At 41.1% G+C, this 12814-nt stretch overlaps 1 protein-coding gene across 1 annotated transcript; it reads left to right on the top strand.

Moving 5' to 3' along the window:
- The first annotated feature begins 329 nt into the window (after window positions 1-329).
- Window positions 330-6736, top strand: TTR (transthyretin). The gene is made up of 4 exons (XM_058556564.1): window positions 330-398; window positions 1278-1408; window positions 3458-3593; window positions 6629-6736. Exons 1-4 carry the CDS (start codon window positions 330-332, stop codon window positions 6734-6736), a joined length of 444 nt encoding a protein of 147 aa, XP_058412547.1.
- The last annotated feature ends 6078 nt before the right edge of the window (window positions 6737-12814 follow it).

A 12814-nucleotide genomic window follows, 5' to 3' on the forward strand; every position in this document is an offset into this window, starting at 1 on the left:
AAAAAAGCTCCTAAGAATGTTGCTGCATGCAGCCAAGGAGAGAGAAGAATATTTTTGCTTTGTTTCGACTGTTTTGTTTTGGTGACCTAGCTGGTCAAATGACCTGTTAAGAATATTTCATAGAGCTAATGTTCTAACACTCTAATCTCTCTAGGCAAGGTTCATATTTGTGTGGGTTACTTATTCTCCCTTTGTTGACTAAGTCAATAATCAGAATCAGCAGGTTTGGAGTCAGGTTGGCAGGGATCAGCCGCCTGGCTTGAGAGAAGCGAGTATAAAAGCCCCCGACTGGGAGCGGCCATCACGGAGGTCCACTAGTTCTTGGCAGGATGGCTTCTCATCGTCTGCTCCTCCTTTGCCTCGCTGGACTGGTATTTGTGTCTGAGGCTGGCCCTCCGGTGAGTGTTTGATCCTATAAAGTCCTTCTGTACGTTTCCTGTGTACACTAGATGAAGTAGAAGTGACTTCTAGCTTTTCCAACCAGCTTTTGTTGCTAGAGAAGGGTACCCAGCATCTATTTTTAAACATCATTGATTCGAACTTCAAAAAGAATGAAGTTGTGCAGAGCTGGGGCTGGGTTACTGGGCATTCTCCTCTATTGCTTTGGTGCATCGAGTTTACAATGCCTGCTGCCTCAATTTCCTCAGATAGATAGTAGAAATAAGGATATGATATTCATGAAGCTCTTAATATTGAATTTCCAGAAACATCCTTTTATAAAGTTTATTTCCCTTTAGCTGCTCAAAATGTATTTATTAGTCTTTGAAAGGCTTGGCAGACAACGTTCTAGTCAGTTATGTAATTCTTAAGTCCTCCAGAAGCGTTAACGAATGCCGTAAAATGGGTCAAGAAGTAATCTGACGTTATTGTACAAACAACTAGTAAAAGGGAATTACCACAGCAACAACTGACTGAAATGCTCTCAGGAAAAACTATTTGGTCCTGTGGCATATTCCATCTTTTCAGTAATTCCACTCAAATGGGGACGCTTAACAAAGCAACTGTTCTCAGAGGGCCTATTTTCTCCCTTAAGATTCATTACTTATGCCCCTGGTCAATCGCAGCATGTCTGGAGGCAAAAACCGTTCTTGCTTTGGAAACAATTAGGTCTGTGTTATCCTGAGTAAGAGAAGCTCATTAACCGTCAACACTTGTGTTGCTGGAAATGGGATTAGCATGTTCTTCCTGCCTTGTTCCAGATTTCTAACACCATAAAGAATAGATCCTTTCACCCTTGCCAATTTTGTTGACTTCTCCCTTGTCTTCTCTATGCCCAGGGCACTGGTGAATCCAAATGTCCTCTGATGGTCAAAGTCCTAGATGCCGTCCGAGGCAGTCCTGCTGTCAACGTGGCTGTGAAAGTGTTCAAAAAGGCTGCTGATGAGACCTGGGAACCGTTTGCCTCTGGGTAAGCTGCCCAAGGAACCCAGACATGGGTCTTCCTTATATCTTCCCATTGGCCTGCCACTTGTTAGCGAGAGGGGCTCACGTCATTGGCTAAAGTGGGCCCTGAGAAGGATGCTTTCCTCTTGCTTTGCTTAGCTGGGAGTGACCAGGAACCCAAGCAACAGTTCGGGCAGACAGTGGGGAAAAGGAAGAGCCAGCATCTCCCCTGGTCCCACAGTGCTTCACCATCTTTCTGGGTCACAGACCGCTTTAAGAAGATGATGAAAACTATAGACTCCAGGTCCGGAAAAAATGCACATACACACAAACACATATGTGTCATTTCAGGAGTTTCAGATTCCCTGGTACCCTTCACAACACTCAGGCTGAGAGTCCTTGTCTTGGAATTTTAGGGAAGATATATTATCTGTGTTAATTTCTTAACGAAAGGAAAGGAATTGAGGGGCAGCATTGACAAGGCACCTCTCTGTAGTTTATCTGGATCATCCAGAATCCAGGGCTTTTGTCTAACAAACAATGGTGGAGCACCTACTCTGTGCAAGGCTGAGGGCTGTCAAGCTCTATTAGAAAGGACACAGAAGAGAAAGTCACGTAATGCAAAGCACAGCCACAGACCAAGCTCACAATCACCCAAGGTCAGATTCGAAAATGACGTCTCACCTTCATTGGCAGCTTTACAACTTTCACGGAGTTTTTTGACCTCCAACTAGCAAGAATTTCAAAGAAAATGCACATTAGTAAAAACAAACTAACTGAAAGAAAGAGCAGCCAAGAAATCCTCAGCACCAACAATACTGCTAAGTGTTTATGTCCTCGGAAGAGAATTTCTGTGGGTTTTAATTGACTCCCAAGAACCACATTATGCTCTTCACCTATCATTGGGAAGTCCATTTTCTTTGGTGTGATTTCAATTGAGTTTTTATTTGTTAACGCATTTATGTTTATATAAAATGGTGAACACATGTGGAAAGTAGTTACTAGAATATTCTAAGCAAGAGATAGAATAGCCACCAAAAACATTCAGATGTTCATGTGAAGCTTTTTTCTTATGAAAAGACAAAAAAGGAAATTAAATATTTTCTTCCTGGAAAAGAAGAAAGATGGGAGGGCCATGGTCAGAGTCAGTAAAGACAACTTCCATTTTTATCTATCTTAGTTTTTGCAGTCTAATGGAGAGCAATTTCTACCATCAGCTATCGTCGTTAGGTACTTAAATGGAAATAGAAGTCACCTAGTTAAAAAAAAAAAGTTGCCTAGTATTTGCTGTTGGCAAAGAGTTATCAAAGAGATTAAATACATAAAAGGGAAAAGAGAAGGATACTGATTCCTCTTTGTAGTTTGGGGTTCCCATTGTGTGTACAAACGATACCACCTCTGAATGGTACCTCTGGGGGGCAGGGAGCAGGGAGCGTGAGACCCTGGTGTCATGGGAAACTTCAGAGTCAGAGCCACTTATAGCCACTTCCAGGGATTGTCATGGACCTTCACCCAAACACCAAGCCTGAATCACAATGACTCTTTTTTTTTTTTTTGTAAGGAAGATTAGCCCTGAGCTAAGGTCTGATGCCAATCCTCCTCTTTTTGCTAAGGAAGATTGGCCCTGGGCTAACATCTGTGCCCATCTTCCTCCACTTTATGTCGGACACTGCCACAGCATGGCTTGACAAGCAGCGCCTCGGTGCGCACCTGGGATCCGAACCTGTGAAACCCAGGCCGCTGAAGCAGAGCACCTGCACTTAAACGCTGTGCCACCAGACCGGCCCCCAAGTGAAACATTACACCCATATCTTGTTCTCATAAGAGAAAAAAAAATCTACACTGAGCTTTTTGAAACATTTCTGACAAAATACTATCATTTAATTACAGTTACTAAAGTTTTCCCTGTCTTGATTTGGTTGAGAAAAAAAATATATATATATATATATACGCACACACATATATACACACACACACACCTACACAAACGTGTGTATGCGAGTGTATGGTGTTACCTTACCATGTCATTTATTCTCTTAATGCCTAAGTTAACCTGGACTTTTGCACCCTCTAGAAAAACCGTTGAATCTGGAGAGCTTCATGGGCTCACAACTGAAGAGAAATTTGTTGAAGGGATATATAAAGTGGAATTAGACACCAAATCCTACTGGCAGTCAGTTGGCATTTCCCCGTTCCATGAATATGCAGAGGTGAGTGTAGAGACACTTCCGTTGTGTTTTGGTTTTTTGCTTTTAGTCCCAGGAAATGCATGGTTTGCGCTTCTCACACCACAGAAATGTCCTAAGGAAAGCACTGGACTAGCACAGGTTCCTTTTCCCATTTCTACAATCAGAAATCCACAGAACTCTGAAAAGCAAACTTTTTTTCTAAGTTTGGTGAAAACTCATTTAGAAACATGACCTGAACTTACATGATGCTCTTTATAGTCTTCATTCATTCCACTGAATATGAATATTTGCTGTCGAAGAAATATTAATATATTGGATTATGAGGCAGCCTTCCAGACCTCGCTTAGGGTGTTATGTAACAAAAGATAGATGCACCATTTGACTTCTCTCAAATCTGAAAAATACTTCATTCCCAAACTTATCTGGCTAGCAGAGGTTTGGATAAGTGATTTGGGGCAATGCATATACAGACAGTAAATTCAAAATAATAATGGCAACACAATGGGTAACATTTGTCAAGCGAACACCAAGTGCCAGACACTTGTGTGTTCCACAATTAACCTATTTAATCTTCATCAACAACCCATTCTGGTCAGTCCTATTATTAGCTCCATTTTACAGATGAATAAAGTGAGGCACAGAAAAGTTAGATAACTTGTCAAAGGTCACAGGGCTAGTAAGGGGAGGAGCAGTAATATTTACCAACAAGGCCCAGGCTGGGTTTAGCCTCAGGCGTGCCTCAGCTTTCTTCCTGGGAGAAGCCAAGCTAATAATAATACTAATAAAGCCACATTTGTAACCCGTGGTTCACACTCTATTCCTCTGCCTGTGAGGTAGTAGAAACCTCAAAGTTATACATAGGTCCGTCTGCCTACTTCCTCCTTGTCTATAATTCCTTAAGTCATTGAAAACAGATGGCTGTCATGGAAATAGAATCCAGACATGTTGATCAGAGTTAAAGATCAACTAATTGCATCAAAAGTAACTTGGCATGAAAGGGAACCATTCTCTCTGATTTAGTCATGGATGAGATTTTCAATTGACATAAAACAGTTCTTTTAGCAGACAGTGTTGCCAGGGAAACTGTAGGCCTGTTTGACTTCTGAGGCCCACAAGTCACGAAGAGAGCCCCATCTACCAAGAAGCATGCCTCTGGCTACTCCCCCAGCCTCACAGCAAGAGCCCAGTCAGGGGTGGATGCAGGATTTAGAGGGTGGCCACCACAAGACATTTGCCCCTAGAGTCTCAGCCCCTACCCTAGAGCACAGGATCAGCCTCCCTGTGACCCTTGTCTGCCTTGGATCTCAGCCTGATGAGACTCTCTGAGAAGATTCACTGCGTACTGCCCATGATGTGTTGCCCCTATTCATTAGATGTTAGCTTCCTTTGTCTGCTATTCACTCTCTTGTTCAACTTTGTAAAAATAAAAACCTTCTCCGTGTTGAGCACACTGCTAGATGCTAGAGATTCAGAAGTGAAAACATATCCCTGCTCTTGGGATGGAAGGGAAGGGACTGATGTAAAACATATCAGGCAGGACCATGAGCCCAACTTGGAGCCTGAATGGATATGGGGAATGAGAGAGCAAGCAGGTAAGCATGAGTCACAGTGCGTCACTTTGGTGACTGGTGCATGGTGGGTCCAGCCATGAGTTCCTTTCCTGCCAGCTTCTTCTGATAAGGACCTCCCAGAATGTCGCTATCCTTTAGCACGAGTCACCTCCTCCTTGGCCACTGACCCAGGTAGCCATATTAGACTTACCAAGAAAATTATGAAATTTCCTTTGGAACTATTGGTCCTCTTCACCTCATGGATTTTGAGCACAGATTAGGCCATTTACAATTTTTAGGAAGAATCAAATGGGGCTAGAGGCCAATGTCACTATAAGAGAGAAGAAAATTTCCCAAGTTGCTTCCAGAAACTTGGCCTTTCAGGAGTGCCCTTTCTATTTCAGAGAGATTAAGTGATTCTCTCCTATTCTTGCCTGATGCTATTTTTGTTTTTGGTATGATTCAATCAGATCTTTCCTTCTCCTGTCCCCAAGTAATCAAGGTTCCCCTTTTCCATAATTGAAACAAAATGTATTTATCCAGTATGTGTCCAAAGCTCAAACCAGCACCTGTATACAAAATAAGTAAAATTAAAACACCTCCTCGCAGCCCTCCATCTCTCCCCTGAACCAAATTTTTCCCTATTTGCCTCACTCCGGGCACCTAGACTATCCCAGCACCTGAGTCTCAGAATCTCTACTAAACTTGCCTGAAGTATGTGACTAACCGGAACACACTTTGATCAACAATTTGCCCAGTTAGAAAGCTTAAATGAGCTGCCACCCATGTGTGTGTGTTTCAGAATTCGAGCATGATCCTCCACACTCTGCTTGTATTGTAAATAGGACCCTATAATGCTTTTACTCCATATTTCATTGCTTATTATATACATAAAAATATACTTGATCTTCATGGTAGAAAATAGAAAGCAATAATGGGAGCAAAATCTCTGGATTTGGAGAAAGGAGCCTTAACTTCCAGGCTGGCTCTGTCACTGTATAAATTTGAGCCGAACACTCTAATTCAGAGGTCTGTTTTGCTTATCTGTAAAATGGGAAGAATGTTACCTTCCAGCTCTAAAATTCTAGGTCTCCAAGTCTGGGGTGGGATTGGCAGTCACCATTCTCAGGACTTCTTGTCATTGAATGCCAGTTTCTACATTCTTCCCTCTTTTTTCTAAAACCAAGAAAGTGAACAGGAGCATTTAGGCTCTGTGATTTCCCTCAGCCAGGCTAGGGCCACTCTGATTCTCAGTGTGAATTCGCAAAAAAAGAGACCTGATTATATAGGTAGTAGAAAAGAACTCTTGTTCTAAGGATTGCACAAGGCTCCAACAGTTTAGCTTGCCAGCATTTTTAGATTTTTGCCTTTTGTTCTAACTATTTCATAAAATGAAGTAATAAAATAAAAATAATTAATTTGGCTCTAACTTCCTGTTGTGTCTCTATCCTTGACTCACGTTGTTGAGCTCTGTTAGAAACAGATCCCGTGTGTGTTCTCTCTTAGGTGGTGTTCACAGCGAACGACTCTGGCCCCCGGCACTACACCATCGCTGCTCTGCTCAGCCCCTACTCTTACTCCACCACAGCCATCGTCAGCAACCCCAAGGAATGAGGGCCCTTCCTTCAGTCTACTTGAAGGAGGAGGGATGGGATTTCGTGTAACCAAGAGTATTCCATTTTTATTAAAGCAGTGTTTTCACTTCATAAGCTATATCAGCAACTCGGGCAGAAACAATAAAACATTCCTATTAAAGCACTTCCCATTTCATTGGAACTTGTTTTTTTCTTATTCCTTTGTTGTACTCTCAAAGAAATGAAATCTAAATTTTACAGAGAAGCAAAGGAACTCAACCAAGTCTCTGGCTGAACTCTGGGAGAAATCCAAATTTTCAATGTCTTTCAAGCTAAGCACATATTCAACACGGTCTGCAGCCATGAAAAACACACATTTTGAAAATGAGGAAGCTTTATTCTCCTCTAATCTTCAGCGAATGGCAAAAGACAAATTCTAAGGGCCCATTTCTTTACTCTGTGCATTCCTTTTTAAGTGCTTTACTGATTTCAAGAGCAGCACATCTCCACTACGACAGACCTGCCCTGACCCAAGCCCTCTAATCCAGTTCAGACCAATTACACCCCATGGTCAGCTGACTAAGGGATATTCTCAGAGAACCCTCACACCCTCAATTCACTTAGGCTAATCCAAAATTCATGTATTGAGAGACCACTACATGCCAAGCACTATTTGAGGTGCTCTGAAGATAAAGAATAAGATCCAGTGCCTGCATTGAAAGAGCTCACATTCTTTGAGAAGAGAAATATGTCAATGTGATTTGGCAGAAGCTATGGTACAAGACACAGTGAGGGTAGAAGAGGGAGTAGCAAGCAGCCTGGAGCAGTCAGAGAAGGACTCAGAATTAAGTTTCACTTAATCTGAATCTTGGCGGTTTACCAGGTAGAAAAGAGAAGAGGTATTCTAGGTAGAGAGAGCAGAGATTGCAAGGCCATGCCAAGTGAAACAATTTGAGAAGTTGAGGGAAAGGATGGTGATCTAGAAGGTTGAAGCATAGGAGATATTAAGGCATGCTAGGTTGTGCTGCCATAACAAACAACCCCAAATCTCTGTGACTTAACAAAATCAGAGTTTATTTCTCACTTGTGCCAAGTCCAGTGCAGAAGTTCTCAGACTGGTGACTCTCAGGGTGGCTTTCCTCCAAGTGGTGACTCAGGGCCCCAGTTTTGATTTATTTTGTGGCTTCAAGGGACACCTAGACAGCAGACTGGAGGAAGAGAGAAAGCATAGTATGAAGCCCCTCTGTGCTGAAGTGTCACCCATGATTCCCACTGACATTTCACTGGCCAGAACTACTTACATGGTCCCATTTAGATGCACTGAGCAATGTGGTTCCTGGCTGGGAGTCACTTCCTAGAACAACTCTACATTCTGCAAAAAAGTACTAATCTGGGTTGGTCAACAACCATCTCTGCCACAGCAGGGTTGGGAATGGTGGGAAATGAGGCTGGACTGAAGGCCGGCTTTATATGCCACCTGTCAGAGCTGTGAATTTATCTTATAGACAATACAGACCCATTGATGGGAACCTGGTCATCAGTTGTCCTCCATGTGCCTGGGGCGGGGTAGTCACGTCTTAAGCATAATCTCCAACCAGGATTCCCCAGGAAAACCTGGGTCAGACCCAAGGCTGAGGCCTAAACATAACTAAGCAGTCTTTCCACTTTCCTCCAAATTCAAATTTAAAACCTTGTCACAGTCTGGCTGGCTGTGCAGAGGGAGTAAAAAATTTGAAGAGAATGGAATGTAGGTTAGGACTTTTTAACATATACTGAGTTTTCCCTCAAATATATGTGGTAAAATCAATCTCTGATTCTGCTCAATGAGGTTAGCAAGTTCTTCCATGCATATTAGGTTAATCCATATCAAATTGCCATTTTTGTAGATTAAATGGTCAAATACTGGCAATTTCATAAGATTCAATCTAATACCTACAATCATTGTATTGATCACTGTCTTGCTTGTTCATAGAATACACATTTCCATTTGGCTGCTGTTAAATAGCTATGGATTTTTATAACCCAAGCAGTTTGCAAATACAAATTTTCCATATATATATATACACACATATAAATTGAATTTAACTTTCCTGCCCCTACTTCCTCTTGGTATCAGCAAACTTAATCCTGCCAATTGAAATCAACTCAGTTTGACTTCCAGTTTGATGCTCAGCCTTCTCCTTACTTTCTGAATTTCATCTTCCTTCTGGAAGCTTTGTAGCAACTTGGCAGAAAGTGGAATGTGTTGTCTGGTCCCTGATAGTCCTCTGTCCATGCTGCTTTCGCCAAATGATCCTTTTCTCCTTTGCTTTTTGTTTTATGTGTTAGTATCCGGGCTTATATCCTTTCATGGCCACTGTTATGGATTGAATGGCGTTCCTAAAAAGATATGTTGAAGTCCTAAACCCAGTACCTGTGAGTGTGATGTTATTGGAGAGACTTTGCAGATGTAATTAGTAAAGATGAGGTCATTAGGGTGGACTCTAATCCAGTATGACTGGTGTCCTTAGAGAGGAAAATTTGGACACAGACACACAGGGAGAATGCCGTATGATGACAGAAGCAGAGAATGGAGCAATGCAGCTACCAGCCAAGAACACCAAGGATTGACAGCCATCAACAGAAGAATCCCCACTACTGGTTTCAGAGGGAATATGACCCTGCTGACACCTTGATCTTAGACTTCTAGGCTCCAGAACTCGGAGACAATACATTTCTGTTGTTTTAAGCCACCCAATTTGCGATACTTTGTTACTGCAGCCCTGGGAAACTAACATAGCCTCTTATGGGATTCTTCCAAATTTTATCCTGAGTTTGTAGTCATTGAAATCTTTGCCATTCTGAAAGTCAAAATTTACGTTTAATATTTATTGCAATTTCTTTTTTTTACTTAGTGATGCTGAACATATTGTCTCATGTTTATTGGCCATTTGAACCTCTTTCACAACTGCATGTCCACATCATTTAACCATATTATACAGGGGGCCTGTTTATTTAATATTGATTTATAAAAGCACTGTGTATATTAAAGATATTACAAGTTGTATTTGAAAAGTAGATACGATAGATACAGGAATAGTTATCTAAGTTATAGAAAACCACATCAGTCAAGATATCTTGGTGGAAGTTAGTGTGATAAGGGCAAAAAGGAGGGTGGGAATTGGATTGTAAGAAGCAGAGAGTTGAAAAATCATGGGGGAAAAAGTTAGACGGATAGGTTAGGTTCAAGTTACAGAATCACTGAATGCTAGGTTTAGGAGGCTTTTTGGGATAAGAAAGCCGAAATACAAAAGGTTAAGGAATTTGCCCAAAGCCATGCAGACAGCTTTGGAAAGCCCCAAAAGGGAAAACAGAGTTGACACAGTAATCCATGGGTTCCACATTAATTTAGACAGTGGAACTGCTCACCCAAAGCCTTGAAATAGCTATGAATGCTAACAAGAAAATCCTGCCGATAAAACACAAAAGCAGAGATATGCGCTTCAACATTCAACTTTGGTGGCCTCCAGTCAGCCCTACTCTCCTTCCCATAAAAATATCCAAGAAATAAAAGAGTATGTTAATTATTTCCATTCATGGCCTTTCTCACTAATCAGAAACACAGGCATGTCTTACTTCCCTAAAGCAAGAGGATCTTCATCTTGTTTTATCAACTCCCCAGTGACCTCAGGAATAAGGATGTGGCCAAAGATTTCACCCTATGATGGATAAATTTGGGGAGTAGGACTGTGATGATTAATTTTATGTGTCAGTTTGGGTAGGCCATGGTACCCAGTTTTTGGTCAAACACCAGTCTAGGTGTTACTATAAAGGTATTTTTAGACGTGACTAACATTTTTTTCTCCAGCTTTAAGATATAATCAACATATAATGTAAGTTTAAGGTATAAAATGTGATAATTCGATATACATATATATTGTGAAAAGATTACCTCAATAAGGCTAGTTAACACATTCATCTCCTCACATAGTTATCTTTGTATGTGTGTGTAGTGAGAACTTTTAAGATTTACTCTTTTTGCAACTTTCAAGTATACAATACAATATTGTTAACTATAGTCACCATGCCGTACATTACATCCCGAGAATTTATTCATCTTATAACTGGAAGTTTGTACCCTTTGAGCACCTTAGATGTGATTAACATTTAAGTCACTGAACTTTGAGTAAATCAGATCGCCCTCCGTAGTGTAGGTGGGCCTCATCCAATCAGTTGATGGCCTTAAGAGAAAAGACTGAGGGCCCCAGAGGAAAAAGGAATTCTGCCTCCAGACTGCCTTCAGACATGAGACTGTAATATAAACTCTTCTCTGGGTGTCTAGACTGCCCTGAAAATTTCAGACTTGCTAGCCTCCACAACAGCGTGAGCCAATTCCTTTAAATAAATCTTTCTCTAAATATAGACATAGGCAAACATTTTTAGAAACGAAGGTTTGAGGTGATGTGACCCTGGATTAGTGTAGTACCATGGAAATTCAGGAAAAAAGAATAAATATTAGACTACAAAATATATGCATGATGGAAATGGGTTTGATTTGCCTTGTCCAGAGAAAAATCATGAGGTGGATTGAAAAGCATCGAATGATGATAGGATCCCACTCATCCATGTAGACTTCCTAATATTTGAATCAATAATTTATATCCCAATGAGAACACAGAATCAGTCTTTGTAAAGAAGGGGAGAGAGCGTGTGTGCGTGCGCGCGTGTGTGTGTTTGATGGTAAATGTTTAACATCTGGCTCTTCAGAGAGAAAAAGCCAGCCCAGATTTGTAGTGTTTGCCAATTTCCATGGTGTAAATAATCCCACCATGGTCGATTTCAAGCTACCAACATGATGTCACTGAATGCAAAGCTGGGAAGAGATGCACAGCAGTATAGTACAGTGTTTCCACCATATGGATAAAATAGACATAAATACTCCAGGAGCATAAATAAGATGATTAGGAAGTAATGACACTAGGGTGTTTATTACCCTTGTTTTACTATAATTTAATGTTATATTTGATAACCAGCTCATAAAATTCCTAAAAATTTAACATTAGCTATTACATACTGGCTCCAGGACACCACTGCTTATATCCTCTAAGTTACAACTCCTTTCTGATGTCACTTGACTGTGTGAGCATGTGTGTGAATGTGGGGAAGGTGAATGTAAACAGCAGTACCATTTAAAGGGAAGGTGTTCATTCTCATAAAATGTCCCTGTCCTTTTTAAAAATAAGGGAAAAAATACTAGTATGATGTCTACATAAAGCACAGTCAAACATAATATTCGAAGGAGACACATATATGCAAGAAGCTATTTCAGGATTGCTTCTGTCTAAAGACTCTCCTTTGCCATGTATTATACCTGGAGGGAACCAGAGATCACCACTAAAATCAGTGGGATGTCCTGAGACAATGCACCTAGACTTCGCAGGTAAAAATTATTAATCTGGTCACATATAGAAGAATTGATTAGCACATTTTTTTTCTATTTAACCATCCTGATATTTCAAGATGCTACATTACTAAAGCCAGGAGAATCATTTCTGGGGTAAGACCAGACATTCAGCATTTTTACGGACATATGAGAAAAGAGATGGAAGAAATGCCAGAGATGGGAATATTTTTTCTCATGGTTTCAGACATAAACATTGAAAAGGAATGGAATGCTCACTTTGTGCATACCTCTAAATGTATTTAACCTCTCTAGCCATCCTCTCCCCCCACCTCAGGGCCAATGCTATGCTTTGGGAGCTGAGGAGAGAGTGGTAGGGGATTGATGAGGCCTGAGGACAAGAGAGAAAGTATCAGAGAAGAGATAATAATGAATGGAGTCATATAAATTCCCGCGGCAGGAAGGGGAGGCGCGGAAATGAGCATGGTTGGGCCAGGTTTGCTGGAGGACACAGGACAGAGCAGGGAGGCCAGCCTAACGGAGAGTGGACAGCTCACAAGCCTCCTTGTGTGTCACCCCAAGTAATTTGTTAGTGAAAACAAGTATAGAAGACTTGCTCCTCCCACTCCAATTGCAGGATTTTAAGCAGTGAAGTAACATGGTTAGATTAGTATTCCAGATCAGTGTATCTATTTAAAAAAACACAACTATGTCTTATTTATTTAATATTTCATTTTG

The sequence above is a fragment of the Diceros bicornis genome, chromosome 16, assembly GCF_020826845.1.
Source record: "Diceros bicornis minor isolate mBicDic1 chromosome 16, mDicBic1.mat.cur, whole genome shotgun sequence".
NCBI lineage: Eukaryota > Metazoa > Chordata > Mammalia > Perissodactyla > Rhinocerotidae > Diceros > Diceros bicornis.